This window comes from Physeter macrocephalus, chromosome 14, assembly GCF_002837175.3.
Source record: "Physeter macrocephalus isolate SW-GA chromosome 14, ASM283717v5, whole genome shotgun sequence".
Classification (NCBI taxonomy): Eukaryota; Metazoa; Chordata; class Mammalia; order Artiodactyla; family Physeteridae; genus Physeter; species Physeter macrocephalus.
Genome location: NC_041227.1, coordinates 127,243,596 through 127,259,921, shown reverse-complemented (window position 1 = coordinate 127,259,921; position 16,326 = coordinate 127,243,596). Strand labels below are relative to the sequence as shown.

General features: G+C 52.4%; 1 protein-coding gene across 1 annotated transcript in view; it reads right to left on the bottom strand.

Annotated features, from left to right (window-relative positions):
- Positions 1-16,326, bottom strand: part of DNAI2 (dynein axonemal intermediate chain 2) — a 198,407-nt gene that overhangs the window by 30,523 nt on the left and 151,558 nt on the right. Inside the window, exon 25 of the mRNA XM_024130234.2 lies at positions 6,096-6,168. Within this exon, the coding sequence (XP_023986002.2) occupies positions 6,096-6,168 (73 nt within the window). The remainder of the gene's footprint in view (positions 1-6,095; positions 6,169-16,326) is intronic.

The following is a 16,326-nucleotide window of genomic DNA, read 5'->3' as shown; positions in this document are numbered from 1 at the left end:
ATATACGTCCATGCCACTCTCTCACTTTGTCCCAGCTTACCCTTCCCCCTCCCCGTGTCCTCAAGTCCATTCTCTAGTAGGTCTGTGTCTTTATTCCCGTCCTGCCCCTAGGCTCTTCATGACCAATTTTTTTTTTTTTTTTAGATTCCATATAGATGTGTTAGCCTACGGTATTTGTTTTTCTCCCTCTGACTTACTTCACTCTGTATGACAGACTCCAGGTCCATCCACCTCACTACAAATAACTCAGTTTCCTTTCTTTTTATGGCTGAGTAATATTCCATTGTGTATATGTGCCACATCTTCTTTATCCATGCACCTGTCGATGGACACTTAGGTTGCTTCCAAATCCTGGCTATTGTAAGGAGGCTTTTAAGCAGAGTTAGGACAGGTCTCCCGAAGGCTTTTAAGCAGGTTAGGACAGGTCTCCCGAAGCCCAGGTCTGGAGAAGTGGGGTAGCCAAGGCACACACATGCTAACGGGCCACCTTGAGCCCTTGCCTTCCTTCCTGCAGCTCACCAGCCTCATTGCTTCCAGGGCTTTTGGGAACCCTCCTGAAGTGACTTGGAAGGGCTGTGCAGCCCCACTGGGCCCCGCAGAAGGGAAGGGCAGCGGGTTCTTCCTTCCTCGCGCTGGCCCACGGGCACGTGCAGCTCTCTGGGGGATACACTGTGCCTCGGAACGTAACTCTGTAACAGGCAACTTATGTTCTGTGGATGCTTAGACAGCAGCACTGAGGCAGACTAGGCAATGCCGGCGGAGGGGTGCCGCCCCTCCTCGTCACCCCTCCCGCGCACACTTTGTGCCCTGCCTCCCAGGAAATGGGAAGGGAGCCCGGATGCCAGTCCTAGGGCAGCCTGGAGGAGCCAGTCCCCTCCCGGAGCACAGAGCCCAGGGAGCCCTTACCACTCCCGGCTGTCAGGTGGAGACCGTGGGCCAGTGAACCCAGGGGTTTCAGGCTCCTGCCACTGACACCCCGGCTTTAATTCCAATTCTGCTCCCCTCCTAATAGCTCCCATTTGCTGACTGCTTTGCAGATGTCACCCTGTTTCGCCTCCCGAATAACCCCACGGGGAAGCTGTTTTCCCACTATATGATTGAAGAAGCAGAGGCCCACGCTAGTGCTGCCGCATCAGAACTGAAATTCAGACTCTGCTCTGATGAGTTCCAGAGCTCTCAACCCTGCCGCCAGCATGCAAAGCAAGCCGCCCAAGTTCTCCACAGCCCCATTTCCTCATCTGCAAAACGGTGGACATCAGTTCCTACGTCCCTGAGCCCTGAGAAGGTTCTGTGCTGACAGAGGGCCTGGCACGGCGCTTGAACATGGCTGTGTTCGTGTGGGTTTTCTAGACAAACAGAACCAACAGGATGTGTATATAAATAGAGAGAGAGAGAGGTTTATTTTAAGGAATTGGCTTATGTGATTGTGAAGGCTTGGCGAGTCCCAAATCTGATGGGGTAAGGCTGGCAGACTGAAGACTCGGGGAAGAGATGTGATTGGAGTCCAATGACTGTCTGCTGGCAGAATCCCCTCTTGTTCTGGGGAAGTCAGACTTTCTTCAACTGATTGCCTGAGGCTCACCCACCTTAGGGAGGGCAATTGGCTTTACTCCAAGTCCACTGCTTTCAATGGTCATCTCATCCAAAAACACCTTCATAGAAACATCCAGAATAATGTTTGACCAAATTTCTGGGCACTGTGGTCCAGCCAAGTTGACACTTAAAATCAACCATCACAATGGTGAACATCTCCCCCACTGTGGCAGCCGTTCTGGATAGAGGCGCTTCTCCCTGCCATCAGCACCCACGGGTCTTTGTTGTGGGATGTGGTACCCATGGCTGGTGTTTGTATGCGCGTGGTGTGTCCATGGGAATGGCGGGGGGGTCATGAGTGAACACGTGGGCATGGACACAGCTGTCAAGGCGTAGGACGCCCCCAAGGGGGTGAGCCAAGCTGTTCCAGCCAAGCTGGAACCAGAGGGCCGCTTCACTGACCCATTAGGACCCAGGGAGTGGGGGTGGTTGAAGGATGCAGCCAGAATGGGGTACAAATCCTGACTTCTGGCCATGACCTTAGATAGAACACTGAGCCTCCCTGAGATTTGGTCCAGCCTCAGTGAAGCGGGAATAATGAACCCAGCCACACGGAGCGGTTGGGAGGATGAAATGTACTAATGGAAGCAGCTAGCTGGGCCCAGCCCAGCACAAGCAAACATAAGAGCCTTCCCTCCCCAACCTTGCTGAAGAGAAGAGCACGTCCAAAGCAGAGCAGAAACTTAATTAGGATTGGAAAAATGTGAATTCCAAGGCTTATTAAATTCATGATATTTTTACTTACCATGTACCCAGAAATATATTTAGCAAAGCAATTTACACCATCACTGGCTGATGGATTGTGGTTTTTTTTTCTAAGTTAAGTTTTAAGATGTAAATGGGCTCCAATCAGGGCTTGGCCGGGAGAACGCTCCCCTCCATCCTGTCCTGGTCCTCCGGGCTCCAGCCTCACCTGGGCAGCCTTCTGGAACGGATGGATGGCCCTGCGCTCCCACCCTCCACGGAGGCTCTGCTGGGATCGTCTCTGCCTGGCAGGGAGAGGGATGGGGCGGGGAGCAAAGAGGCAATATAATAACAACGGTAACAACCATTTCCCAGGCACTTACCGCGTGCCAGATGCTGTGTGCTTCGCTGCGGGTAACCCAGTCACCCCTCCCAGCAGCCCCATGAGATAACGAGCACCCAGGCACCTCTTCTTAGCAGCTGTGTGACCTTGGGCATACGGCTTAACCCCTCTCTCTTTCTCTGCCTCAGTTTCCTCATCTGCAAAGTGAAGATAATAAGAGCTCTACGCGATAAACGCTAAGCATGACTCCTGGAGCTTAGTAAACTCTCAACGTTAGACGTCAGCAGGTCTATGAAGGGGCAAATGACTTGCTCAAGGTCAAATGGCTGGTAAGCATAGAATCAGGATTCAAAACCAGGTGCACAGACCCTGAAGCTCTTAACTGCAGGTGGGGATGAACTCACAGTACTTCGTCCCCAGGCCAGGCCTCTCCCATGTCATCTACCTTTTACGCCCGAGTGTAAGGGTGGAGGAGGACGAGAGGGGGGTCAGTGAGTTTTGGTGGGACCTCCCTGCAACGCACACCCGGGAAGCCCAGGCACGAGTCATGTCTTGGTGACCTGCTGACTCCACGTGAGATGGAGGCTCATTCCCCAAGGTCCAGGCTACCCTGGGGCGGGCCAGCCCCCTTCCTTTTCTCTTTGTCACTGTCCTCCCTCCCGGAGTGCCCTTGCCCAAGACAAGGGCTTGCTGCAGTAGGATAAGCAGCTTGGCCTTGGGATTTTGTTTACTGAAATGATTTGCTTACGAACCAGCGTGTTGATGCAAAACTGGGTATCACTCCTGCTCCGATTAAATCATCACAGGTTCCAAATGAATTGATTTGACCATGCACAATGCACAGAACACCGAACTGCGTGAGATTGGTGAGCTTAGGTCCTCCTGCCCTGGCCAGCAACCCCTTCCCAGGAGAGGAGCTGGACGGAGATATTGCTGGAGACCAGGAGAGCCCGGTGGGAGGGAAAGTGGCTGCCTCTGGAGGAGTAGAGACCAGCCCCCAAGGATACTGACCAGCTCTCTCCTTCTACTGCCACTGGGAATCAGGCCAGTCATCCGAGCCTCCGGGAATGTGTGTGTAATACAAACACCCTTCCTCTCTCACTTTCTTCCGTGCTGATCCTCAGGACCCATGGAAACCTTATGGGCTTCCAAATGACACCTCCGCCACGAAGCCACCCTGGATTGTCCAAGCGGAATTACTCCTTCCTTCCCATAACTCTCTCCATTTGTGGTTTTCTTAAAATTACACACTCATCTGTTGCTCCTTGAGCCTGAAAACTGGAAGCTCCTTGAAGCCGGAGACCTTTGTCTTCTATCATCTCCAAGACTAACTCCAGTAAGTGGAGTCTGTAACAGGTCACGCCAGCAGGGCCTGCATTCTCACCAGTGAAATCTGGCCATTACCTTCCCTTGACCTTGAAGGCTGTGCCTGTACGGGGCGTGGGGTTCCTCCTCTGCCTGGCTGGGCTTCTCCACTAGTTCGCCACTGGGGGAGTAGGGTGACCCTGGGGGGCGGATAAGCAGTGGCTTGGCTGGGGGCTGACTTTACTCTGGCCCCAAGGCACTAAGCTCTGGATGTGGAATCCTGGCCTGTTTACCAGTTCACCAAATGCCCCAGAGATGAGCAGACACGGTGAGGGCCCGTCAGGAGGGCGCCCAAGATGTACACCCTCTCATTTCTGGGGGGATCGCAGGAACCTGGCCCCCAAACCATTAGGCTCGCCTTTGCTCCACCCCAACCCGGGGTCAGCTGTCCCCACGTGGTCTTTCCCCTCCGGAAATGACAAGCCCCTCTCCTCTTAGCCTCTGCAGGCGTTAAATAATAATAATAACGATAATAATGACACAAAATAAAAAATCTTTAACACGGTTTTATTTTCAGGTTATAAAAGTAATACATACTGATTGTAGAAAACCTGGAACAAAACCACAATCATATAATCCCCACTCGAGGTAAATGTTAACATTCTGGTACTTATGTATCAAGACTTCCAGAGTGTGTGTACACCTACTTCTCCATAGGATAAGGTGCAGTTAGGATCACACCATGTACACTTTCCATTAGCACGATATTGCGAACCTTTTCTCACATGGCTAAGGGTCTTCAGACCTCCCTCCAACGGTAACCTCGTCTTTTCTCCTTGTGTTTTGGTCATTCAGAAGGGCCAGGAGAGAACGCCCAGCCCAGGAGGGAAGTGAAGACCCATCAGGCATGAACGGAGTCAACCACCTATAAAGTTAAATGTTTAAAAGACAAAGAGATTCACAGTTAATCAAACAGTCAATTAGTCAGAAGGTTGGCGGAGATAGAGCAACTGTTTCAATTTTATGCTTTCAATGTTTAACAAGCGAAGCCACCTCCTGTGTAATCCCACCTCTCTCAGAACTATGACATCCTAAAATCTTGACCATCAGGGACCCCCATCCTGGCCTGCTCACCCCTCCACAACAATCCCTTTACCTTTACCGTGTGGATTTGTTAAATCGAACTAAGCAACATTCCTGACCACCCACAGCTTCAGGGGCTGGCGCTCAGAGAAGGTGCCTCTGGGAGGTTGGTGAAATTAACAGGGGCCCACCCAGCCCGCTGGCGGAGGGCATGTGTGCAGGAATGGAATGGCCCAAGGTCAAGGGCTGGGGGCCAGCACCTAGCTTTGGTGACCCAGCCGTGAATTCAGAATACATGGAACAACTCTCCAACCATTTCTGTTTTCCTTTTTCTCAGTGGTTCTCAACCACAGATACTCTTGTCCTCAAGAGACATTTGGAACGTCTGAGGATGTGTTTGGTTGTCACAACCGGAGAACAGCGTCTAGTGGGTAGAGGCCAGGGATGCTGCAGAACATCCTACCGTGTACAGGATGGTCCCTACCACGCAAAAGGACCGGGATCCACACGGCAATGGCGTTGAGACTGAGGAACCTACTTTCTTTTCTCTCCTTTTGTTCCTGTAACGTACACGCAGAACCTTCCAGATTCACGGATGTAGATTCTCATGAATCCCAGAGGCAAGCTGGGTGGCTGAGACTAAAGCCACTGAGGTTCAAAAAAATAAGCGGACAGAGCCCTTCTCGGATGGAGCAAGGCATATTCTGCCTATGAAGTGGTGGAACACGGTCTGGGTAGCAAGTTGCCCTTGGACAATTTTGTAGGCTAGAAAGAGGAGGGGACAGAGGTGACAGGGTCTTGAAGGGTATGCCCTTTGAGCCTTAAAGGGATTTGTTCTTCTTGGGGCTCTGTCCACCACCCCAAACTCTTGAGACAACCAGATGGCCACTTGCTGTTCATACACACCTCTTGAAGGGATGTTGGGTTGACTTGATGGTGTTTGGAGAGGTTGTCCTGTTAGGTCACAGGTTTTAAGGCCTCACCCCTGCACGGAGGGCCAGGACCCATGGTCCAAAGAGGCAGCATCTCCTCAGACTGGAAATTGAAACACAGAAATGAGCCTCTGGCCTTTATCTCCTGGCCTCACCTTGAGGAGGGCCGTTGTCTAGGTGACAGCTCCCGGTGGTGGATGCCAAGGTGATGTCACTATCTGTCTCATCCTAGGAGTGAAGATGGAAGAGGGCCTGGGAGCTTCAGAGAGCAAGCCAGAGCTTCAATGCCAGCTCACCAAGTTCTGCCGCCCCCTCATTTTTCTTTCCTTTCTGTATCCCTGAGTACCGCCTTGACTAAATGCCGGCTGCCAAGCATCCGTGCATGGCCTGGAGGGTTAAGAACGGCAGGCAGCCAGCCTGGAGACTTGAACAAGAGGCCCAGCTCCAAGGTGGATCTCGGGGCTGGAGAGAGGGAAGCCTGTTCTCTCATCCCACCTGAGATACGTCTTCTATTGCCACAATGTGAGGAGCGGGGTTTCCTGATTGCATTAGGGAAAAGGGCAGTTCCTCACCTAGTGACACCTGAAGCCTTTACTAGTTGGGATGATTCTGTTTTTAACTAAGAATAGGAGCCATGAGCACTGAATATGGGAATGAAGGTAGAGCTAAAGAGAGACTCCAGGACAGGATAAATGCGGATCAAGAGAAAGAGACCGGAGATGAACTTTGGAAAAAGGAGCACATCTGAAGATCAGCCTGCCGACCCCGCTTAGTGACAGAGAGACCATCCCTTTCACAGCAGAGATGCAGGATGGAGTAAGACACTGGGGAAATATGGCTATTTCGAATACCTGTCATCCTCCCTCTTTTTTCAAAGTCTCTGGAATCTCCTGGAAGCCCCTAGAAAAGGCCTGGCATTGACGCAAACTTAACAGCAGAGACTCATTCGTATACTAAGCGTTTAGATAATCAGTATGTGTACACAGCCTCACTGTACACAAAGCACTGTGCCCTTCAGCAAGTATATTGCCTGCTATACAGTAGGCGCTTAACCATTATTTGTTTGGGACATATAATAGTGGCTAAGAGATGGTCCCTGAGACCAAGGAGCTTATAATCCAGTGAGGGAGACAGACATGCCAGCCAGTAATTCAAGGCAGAATGAAATCAGCACATCGCCTTGCCCACCTTCCTAGCCACCTGCTCAGCTAAAAGTGAAGCCTGGCTCCCTGGGGCCCAGAGAGCTTAGAAAATTTCTTCCTTGAGTGGCCCCTAAGAATTAATCTGGAGACTCTTCCCAAGGTAAACCAGTTCACCCCTCTACTTCCCTTCTGCTGAGTCAAGCCTTCAGAGCAACAGCAGCGCCATCTTTTCCTACTCCTTTCTCCACTGAGGCCATGCTCTCGGCTGGCAATGGAACCAGCTTGGCTATGGGGACCGGCTGATGAGGAGACCACCCACTGGACGGGGCACCTTGGGTACTGAGCCTTGGTTGCCTCATCTGGAAAGGGAGCTACTTTTGTCTTCCTTTGGGGGTGGCTGTGAGAATCATGGATGCAAAGTGGGGGCCACACCGTGGTGGGCGCCCAGTTAACTGTGTTTCCATCCACTGATGGGCTGTCTATGTACTAGATCATGTGTGTTCATGTTCTCTGAGCAAAAGGGCCTCGTCTGACTGATTTTCCCACATCTCCTTAGTGTATTTGCCCCCGTGGGTGCTGAATCAACATCAGTTGGCAAAATATTTGAAACCACGGGGACTTCCCGGGTGGTCCAGTGGGTAAGACTCCGCACTCCCAATGCAGGGGGCCTGGGTTCGATCCCTGGTTGGGGAACTAGATCCCACACGCATGCCGCAACTGAGTCCGCATGCTGCAACCAAGAGTCCGCGTGCCACAGCCAAGAAGTCTGCACGCTGCAATGAAGACCGGGCACAGCCAAAAAATAAATAAATAAATAATAAATATTTTTAAAAATATATTTTTATAAATAAAAAAAATAAAACCACGTGCCTGCTGTTACAAGGATCGTATCTTCAAAACCAAAAATTGCTACATGCCTGACGAGGACACGCACACCCAAGGCAGAGACCAACGGGACACTTTTAATAAAGTCGGTCCTGGGAGGTCTGGGTCTTTGGGCCCCAAGAGCAGCACTGACCTACCCACCCGTCTGACTTTCCTATCACTTTCTGGCACGCTATCTTCAGGGGGAGAAAAATAAGGCCCAGAGAGAAGTTCAGTGACTTTGAGCCAGGTCACCAAAAAATATCATATTCCAAGAATTACCAGCTCCCAGCTTCATCCTTAATACATTTCTCTCTTCATTTAAAAAAGCATAAGTAAGGTAAGAGAAAATCTTCTCAAAAGGCAGGAAAGTTCCCCGTGATGCTCAGGTTGCCAGGCGACACACTGGGAGCTGGGAGGAGGGGCAGAGGAAGCCTCTGAGCCACAGAGCAGGGCTCAGCAGACGTTTTCTGTAAAGGGCCAGATGGTTAATATTTTCGGCCTTGCAGGCCCTACCGTGTCTGTCACAAGAACTGCTCTCTGCCACTGTAGTGTGAAAACGGCCCTAAACACCACGTAAATGAACAAGCAGGGCCAGGTTACTAATAAAACTTTATTTGTGGACATGACTTTGAATGTGGTATCATTTTCACGTGTCACAGAACATTATTCTCTTGACTCTTCAACCATTTGAAAAAGTAAATATCATTCTCAGCTGGTAGGCTGTAAAAAACAGGTGGCTGGCCGGATTTGGCCCAAGGGCCATAGTTTGCTGACCCCTGGGATGTCCCTGGAGGGCCTCCAATTCTCTCATTTCATACCCTCATCTCAGTCTTTGGAATTAGGCCATAGGAAAGTGCCTGTTTCCTTAGAGATTTCGAGGTACAAGTAAGGCATTGCCTTCTCTACGAAGCTGCTGGGTTGTCTTGCCATCCGAGAAGGCGGAGACTGGCTTGTTTTGCCACTCAAAGAGGTGGACAGCCAGAGATCAAACTGGAAATTTGACTTCTAATCCATCCAACCCCCTGACCCCAGGCACCAGAGTATGGCTCCTCCAGCTTGAGTATAACTGGTAAGAAATTGTGTGGATGCAATGGCCACGTCATGGCTCTCTCTTCCAGAGAATCTGGGAAACCAGATGTTGAAGGGCTACCTGCTCAACACAGCTTTAGAGCTTTTGGTGCATGGCGTTGAATTTGGCCTTTGTGAATTGAACTCAGGGGAGCACGGAAGGTTTATCCTTCATATTGTGGCAGAAATAAATGAGGGGCAGGCACTCCCGGAACGAAGACAAAAGAAGTCCTCATTTCTGTGGTGGAATAAAAAAGAACGATCGGGAAGCCTAAGGCTTGTAAAAAGCAAAAATATCCGCACAGTGTGCGTGGGCAGCCTGGAGAACATCGTTTTCTGCTCCTCTGGCAGTTTGAATATGCTGGTTCTAGAAGCCTGAGAAATCATCAGAGGCCTCCGGGCTTGGAGAAGATTTGGCTGGACCTAAAAGAAGCCAGACCGCGGGGAAGACAACGTAAACATGACCTGAAAACACACAGACACGTGTTCCCAGAAGCCGCTTTCATTCATTCATGCAATATTTATTTCCTGCTTATTATGTTCTGAGCACACTACGCGAGGGACTGACAAAGTCAAGTTGAATGAGACCCGGTGCCTCCCTGCCAGGAGCCCGGGAGCGGGCCAGGCAGGCAGGTTCAGCTTGGAAAGGGATCTTAGGAGCAGGAAAAGTGGTCAGGTATCAGGACAGGCGTGCTCCAGGGGTGCAAGCCCGCACAGTCACTGCCCCCTTGTGGATGCGGGAAGTGCAACCTTCCCGAGTTCTAAGCGTCCGGCAGGTAGCCAGTGAGAGTGGGTCTGGGGGGCTGCCCCACCTCCACATCAAGCCTGCCCCCAGGAGAGGGGCAGCCCCCAGGAGAGGGGCAGCCCCCAGGAGAGGGGCAGCCCCGAGGACTAAGACAGAGGATACAGCTGAACTTCACCTGCCGAACCTGTCTCTCTTCCTGCTCAGAAACTCTCCACCCTGCCCTGCTCTGCAGAGCGAACTACCCCAAGAAGGTACCAGCAGGGGGTCTGGAGAACTGGGTGGGAATATCAAAGGGAAAAAGACAATCAAACGTGCAGCCTCTCTGCTCTGGAGTGATTTCCTCCTGCCTGGTCAGCACCCTGTCGCTGGCATTAAGGGTCTCATTTTTCTGGGGAGGAAAAGAACAAACACAGTAGATAATTGTAGTGGAACCTCGGATAAGTAACGTTTGGTCTCCTTTTTACAACCACTCCCTCGGGCCCCATTATGTTAATTTTTCTTCTATAACTGGCAAATTGTGTAACAAGTCAGATGATAAACCAGCAAGCAAGGCAGAAATTTGCATGTTAATACAGGTGCCGGTATCATTCCCCCCTCCCCCATCTTGGGGAGGTCAGGCCCTCTCTGATCCTGGGTCCTTCCCGCACCCTGCCCTCCTGGCTCCCTTCTCGAATTCTGAGTGAGTCTGGAGCGCTCAATACATGTAGCTTTCTGCTTTCTCCAGATATTATGTGGCAGAGAGATGAAGACCCAGGGCCCTGGAGGCAGCCAGCCAGGCCCTCCCCCAGTTTTACTCAAAGAATGGGTGTCCTTGGGCCTCAGTTTTCCCGTCTGTAAATGGGGATAATTATGCCACTTACATTATAGGGTTTTGTCAATGAATGCCTGACACAGAGCAAATGCTCGATAAATATTATTAACGATATTGCTGTGCTGGTGACGACGGTGAAGGGTTCTGGGGAGCCCCTTGGGTCCCGAGGGCAGTGATTCCTGGTTGAGACTGTAGATATCACATGGGTCTCTGCTCTCTTTGCCCCTCACCTTTACTCTTCTGCACCGCCTTCAATACCGCATCCTTGGACCATAGCTCTGCCTTTCTGTTCAGAGTCCAGGAGTCCTTGAAAGGATCTGCAGAGAAACCAGCCATGGGTTATAGAAGATCTCTCTCTCTCTCTCTCTCTCTCTCTCTCTCTCTCTCGCACGCGTGTGCACACACACACACACACACACATAGCACCACCATCACCAAGCCTTCTGCTATGCCATGTGGCCACACCCTGCGCAAGCCCAGTTTCCGGAATTCTAGGAATAGAACCATCCACCCATGTACAGAGGTGACTGAGCCCCGGCCTCTGAGTCACAGGCTTGGCCTCGAAGCTCTGCTCTGTCACCTCCAGCCAGATAATGCTGGAAAAGCAAGCACCTTTCTCTGTCTGTAAAGTGTGGGTAACAGCATCTACTACCGTGAGCACCGAATGGGTTAACAGACGCCCGTGCCTGGCCCCCGCCAGACACCAGTTGAACACACCGGTGAGTTGAGTCTGAAGGGTGCGTACAGTCTCAGCCAGCTTTCTGGCACCGTGGTTCCAACTGGCAGGGACAGTCCTTCCTTTCAAGCTCAGGAGAAACCAAGCGTTATCCAGAAAATCCTGACAAAAACCCGGGATTATTATTTCAGCTCCAGGAGGGAGGCCTCTTGGGACTTGGCTTGCCCTATTGTTTGAATTTCTAGATGTGGGCCCCTCCCACAGCCAGGAGGGAGGAAAGGGTTGCTGTTGCAGCCGATCTGGGCAGGGTTATTTTTAGAATTTCATTCAACCCCTTGAGACCGTTGGAGATTTGCAAATCAGCACGGGGAACGGAGTTAGTTTTGGGTCCTGGTGAGGTTTTTGTCCGCCTCACCGGGGAGGAGGCGAGGGGCTGCTTTTCCTGCACAAAATGAGTCACAGACCACGATGAGGACTTCGGTGGTGATGTCATAGCTAAGATCCTTCATTCATTCATTCATTCACTCTACACATATGTACTGACCTCCTGTTAAGTTCCAGGTCTGATCTAAGTGCTTAAGATACATGAGGGATCAAAACAGACAACACTTCTCACCTTCGTGAAGCTTATGTTCTAGTGTAAAGAGGCGCACACGCGCGCACACGCAATATGCTCATTCATTCATTCATTCACTCTACACATATGTACTGACCTCCTGTTAAGTTCCAGGTCTGATCTAAGTGCTTAAGATACATGAGGGATCAAAACAGACAACACTTCTCACCTTCGTGAAGCTTATGTTCTAGTGTAAAGAGGCGCACACACGCACACACACGCAATATGCCCAGGTCTAGGAGAGTCGGATGGTGGAGGTGGCGGGAGTCCCATGAGAACCACGAAGGCTCTGATCACTGTCTCTGGCTGGACTAGCTGGGAGATCAGGGAGTTGTTAGTTGCTAGGGGCTGGGAGGTGGCAAGTGACATCCGCCTAAGTCCCGTCCGTGTGTGTAGACCCCCAGCACCTAACACCATCCCACAGTAATGTGAGGTGTAACAGGAAATGCCTGCTAATTGATCGACCACTCAGAGGACTGCGTCTCACCTCGCCACCGCTCCTAGACCAGGAGGGGCCCCCAACTTCAACAGCAACGCAGACATGAATGACCTTCTCAAGATGACACACATCCCCAGAACGTCATTAGATTGAGTTTCTACTCATTCCGTCAACATTTGCGGGACTGGGTGCAGTGTGGCCGTAAAGGTGGATGAGGTATGACCCCTATCATTAAGGAGCTTGCCGACTCGGAGGTAATATAAGACATGCAGGTAGATAACTTGGATTAAAAAGGAAAAATCGATGTGTACCCTGACAAAGTACAGAGAAAGCGTTCCAAGCATTCGGAGGAGGGAGCTGACTTCCTGCTTGGGCAGGTGGGCGGGGACGGAGAGGAGGTGGAAGGGAAGCTATCCAGGCAACATGGAGGGGGTGGTGTTTGATTTGACCCTTGATGAGGTCTGAGGAGAGGCATCCTGGTGCAGTGTCTGCGTGAGCAAGCTGAGCCCACGGACGCCCGGGGGCAGCAGTTCTGGGAGCCAGGAGGGTGGGGGAGACGAAGTCAGGCTGGAGCCTGATCCTGGAGGGGTAAGCAGTTGGGACAAGCTCTTTAAGTCCATACCGCCATTGCTGCTGGACTAGAGGACTGGTCAATGATGTCTTGTTCCGAGAACCTTAGAAGCCCAAGCTTTCCGGGCTGGGAGGGATAGTACAGATCACCCCTTCCACCTGACGCTGCATCCCTGCCTGCTCCAGCATCCCCTGCTCCAAGCCCTGCACATACAGCAGACCCATCTTCCAGCCACACCCTGGCTCAGGATCTGCTGCCGCCATAAGCAGGCACGCTGCTCAGCACCCTGGGTCTGCGGGGCTAAGACAGAGCATTCCTGTCGTGGCCACAAATGCATCCACCCTCCTGAGCCCAGCCTGGTGACTTCCTGCAGTGGCCGCTTCACACGCTCAGCACACACACACCCTCTGTGGACCAAGTGGAGGGAGGGAGAAGATGGGAGGGGGGGACGGCATCTTTCGTTTGCGGGAGACGGGGCTCTCCCGGCTGCTCTTTCCATCCGTGCGCGCTTGAGTGTGCGCAGAAGAGCCCCTCCCTGGGAGCCTCCGTTTTCCTCCCTGCCTCTCCGAGAGGGGAGACAGGTAGCTGGAAGGCTGGAAAAACATCCCAAACCCTCCAGGAACAAACATGGGGGCTTGGTCCCAACGGGAGGGACAGAGCCTCTTACGGTTTGGGAACAAGTAGCTGCGCTGGGGCGGGGAGGGGGAGGAGGGAGGGGAAACCTGAGCCCCAGTGTATCCAGTTCACATGCTTCTCTCAAACTCTCCTGTCCAGTTGAGACAAACTGCTCTTTCAGAAATCCAACCAGGGAGATGTTAATAACAGCGCCTACTGAAAATGGGGAGGGGAGCCCACGCTAAATAACTGAAGGTCTTCGAGAGCTGGCGTGGGGAGACGTGATGTTCTCCGCCGCGTGGAAGAAAGGTTAATAAGCTCTGGTGACACAGGGCGGCGGCTGAGGCCTTGCAGCGCGTGGGGCCGCTTCCCAGAAAGACATGTGTGCTCCGGCTTGTGTCCAAGGCCAGAAGCATCTTGCAGGCTTGGTTTCTCCCGGTTCTCCTCCTCGGTCTGCCAGCCCCAGAAGACGTGTGAGAGGGGCCCGAGGACACAGGAGGACACAGGGAGACATCCAAGACGCTCTAAATCAGCGGGCTGGGCAGTATCCCTCCCAAATCCCCTCAGTCAGCCGCAGAAGGGGTGGAATCCAGCCTCTCTTTGCTTTTCTTTCAAGGGGAGGAGAGGAAGGGGAGGAGAGGGTCCCAAGCCCCCGGCCTCCTTCCGGGTATCTGACCCCCAAGATGGAACCATTGGGATGGAGCCTTGTAGACAGGATTGCCTCATCTTCTGTGGCCCCATCTTCCCTCACAATGATGTTCAGTCACGAGACCCGCAGACAGCCGTAAGAGTGAATGGCACATGGTCCACGTCCCAGGGGAGCTTGGGCACAGAGAGGCGTGCACCCAGCATGCCCCCTGGTAGCTGGGGGAGCCAGTGCTGGAGGCGAAGGAAGCGCCGCAGTGAACCAAGTTCGTCCCAGGTGTGCTGCTTTCCACCTGGGGTCTGTACTCAGGCCGACACAGTCTGTACGCTGGCCTCATCTCGCCTCAGCCCAGAGCTGCCAGCCCTTGGCAGCCAGAAGCCCAGGACATCTCTGGATGCTGCCAGCTGCTTTGATCTCCCCAGCAAGTGCCTGGCGGCAGCGGTTTACCACCTAAATACTGCATCCGGAATCTAACAGAGAAACAAGCGCTTGGGTGACACCCAAATGCAGCACCAGCACAGACGTGCTGACTTTCCCATCTGCCCCTCTGTCCCAAGAGCCCCTCAGTGTGAGCGGAGCCACAGGGAAAAAAATAGGTCACCCTGCTCTGGGCGGAACAGGGCAGATGTTTACCAGATGCTCAGCTACCTGCTTTTGGGGGCGGGGGAGATGCTGTAGGGGTGTGACGGATAAGGGAGGGGCGATCCTTTGCCTAACTCCCAGCAAAGTGCAGCTGGGTAAACGGGAATATACTTGGGTCTAAGCCAGTAGTTCTCAACCCTGTCTGCGTGTAAGAATCTCTGGAGGAACTTTATTTTAGAAAAAACAAACAAGCAAACAAAACAACAACAAAATAAAAACAAACCTTGGTCTTAGGTCCCACCCAAGACCAAATAATTTAGAATCTTTGGGGGAAAGGCTGAGGCATCAGTAATATTAAAATCTCCCCCAGGTGTCTAAGCGTGTGCAGTCATGGGTGAGCAGCTCCTGGTCCAGGCAGAGGGAGGGCTGCTCTTCCCTTGGTGATCCCAGCGGGGAAAGAAAGCACTGGGAGGGAGGGTGTGGCTCTATATGGAACACTCTTGCATTTTTCTACTTCCTCTGCCTCAGACAGGAAGCTCCCTCCACCTGGATCGCCTCTTTCCTCTCCACTTACCTGCACTTAACTGACTCTTCAAAACCCAATTTCAGGGGCTTCCCTGGTGGTGCAGTGGTTGAGAATCCGCCTGCCAATGCAGGGGACACGGGTTCAAGCCCTGGTCCGGGAAGATCCCACATGCTGTAGAGCAACTAAGCCTGTGCACCACAGCTACTGAGCCCGCGCTCTAGAGCCCGTGAGCCACAACTACTGAGCCTGCGTGCCGCAACTACTGAAGCCCACGCGCCTAGAGCCTGTGCTCTGCAACAAGAGAAGCCACCGCAATGAGAAGCCCGCGCACCACAACGAAGAGTAGCCCCCGCTCGCTGCAACGAGAGAAAGCCCACGCGCAGCAACGAAGACCCAACGCAGCCAAAAAAGTAAATAAATAAAATAAATATTAAAAAAAAAAAAACCCCAATTTCATTTGCTCTCCCTCTAGTACCTGCAGCACGTGGTGTGTGCGTGCTCGCCAGGAAGCTCACGTCGTCGTCCATCGTGCTTTCTGCTGCTGTCTCACTGCCCCTGCTGGACCCTGAGCTCCCAGTGGAAGTCTCTGTCCCAGAGACCAATGACTCTTGAAGCGTCATTTCCCGACTCCATCACGGTCACCTGCGCACTTGTTCGAAGTGAAAATTTTCAGGCTCTCCTCCAGACCTACTAGATTAGAAACCCCAGGGTGGGACCAGCAATCCACATTTTAACATGTCCTCTGGGTGATGCAGAATCACTGCTCTGGGCTCTAGACCCTGGCTACTCAAAGTGTGGTCCCTGGACCAGCAGCCCCAGCCTCACCTGGGAAGTGGTTAGAAAGGCAGAATAGAATCTCCGGCCCCATCCCAGACGCTCTGAATGGGACTCTGCGTCGATGTGCATATGTGCAGTCAACCGTGAGAGCTGCTGAAGGAGGCTGCGTCCGGGAATGCCTCACCTGGCTCATCAAACAGCAACACCGTCCCCCCGTCACGAGGACCTTACCCCTCAACCCTGTTGGGAAGATCTCAGCCTCTAGCACAAGCTGCATGTGCTGGGGGCCCATAGGGAGGATCTAG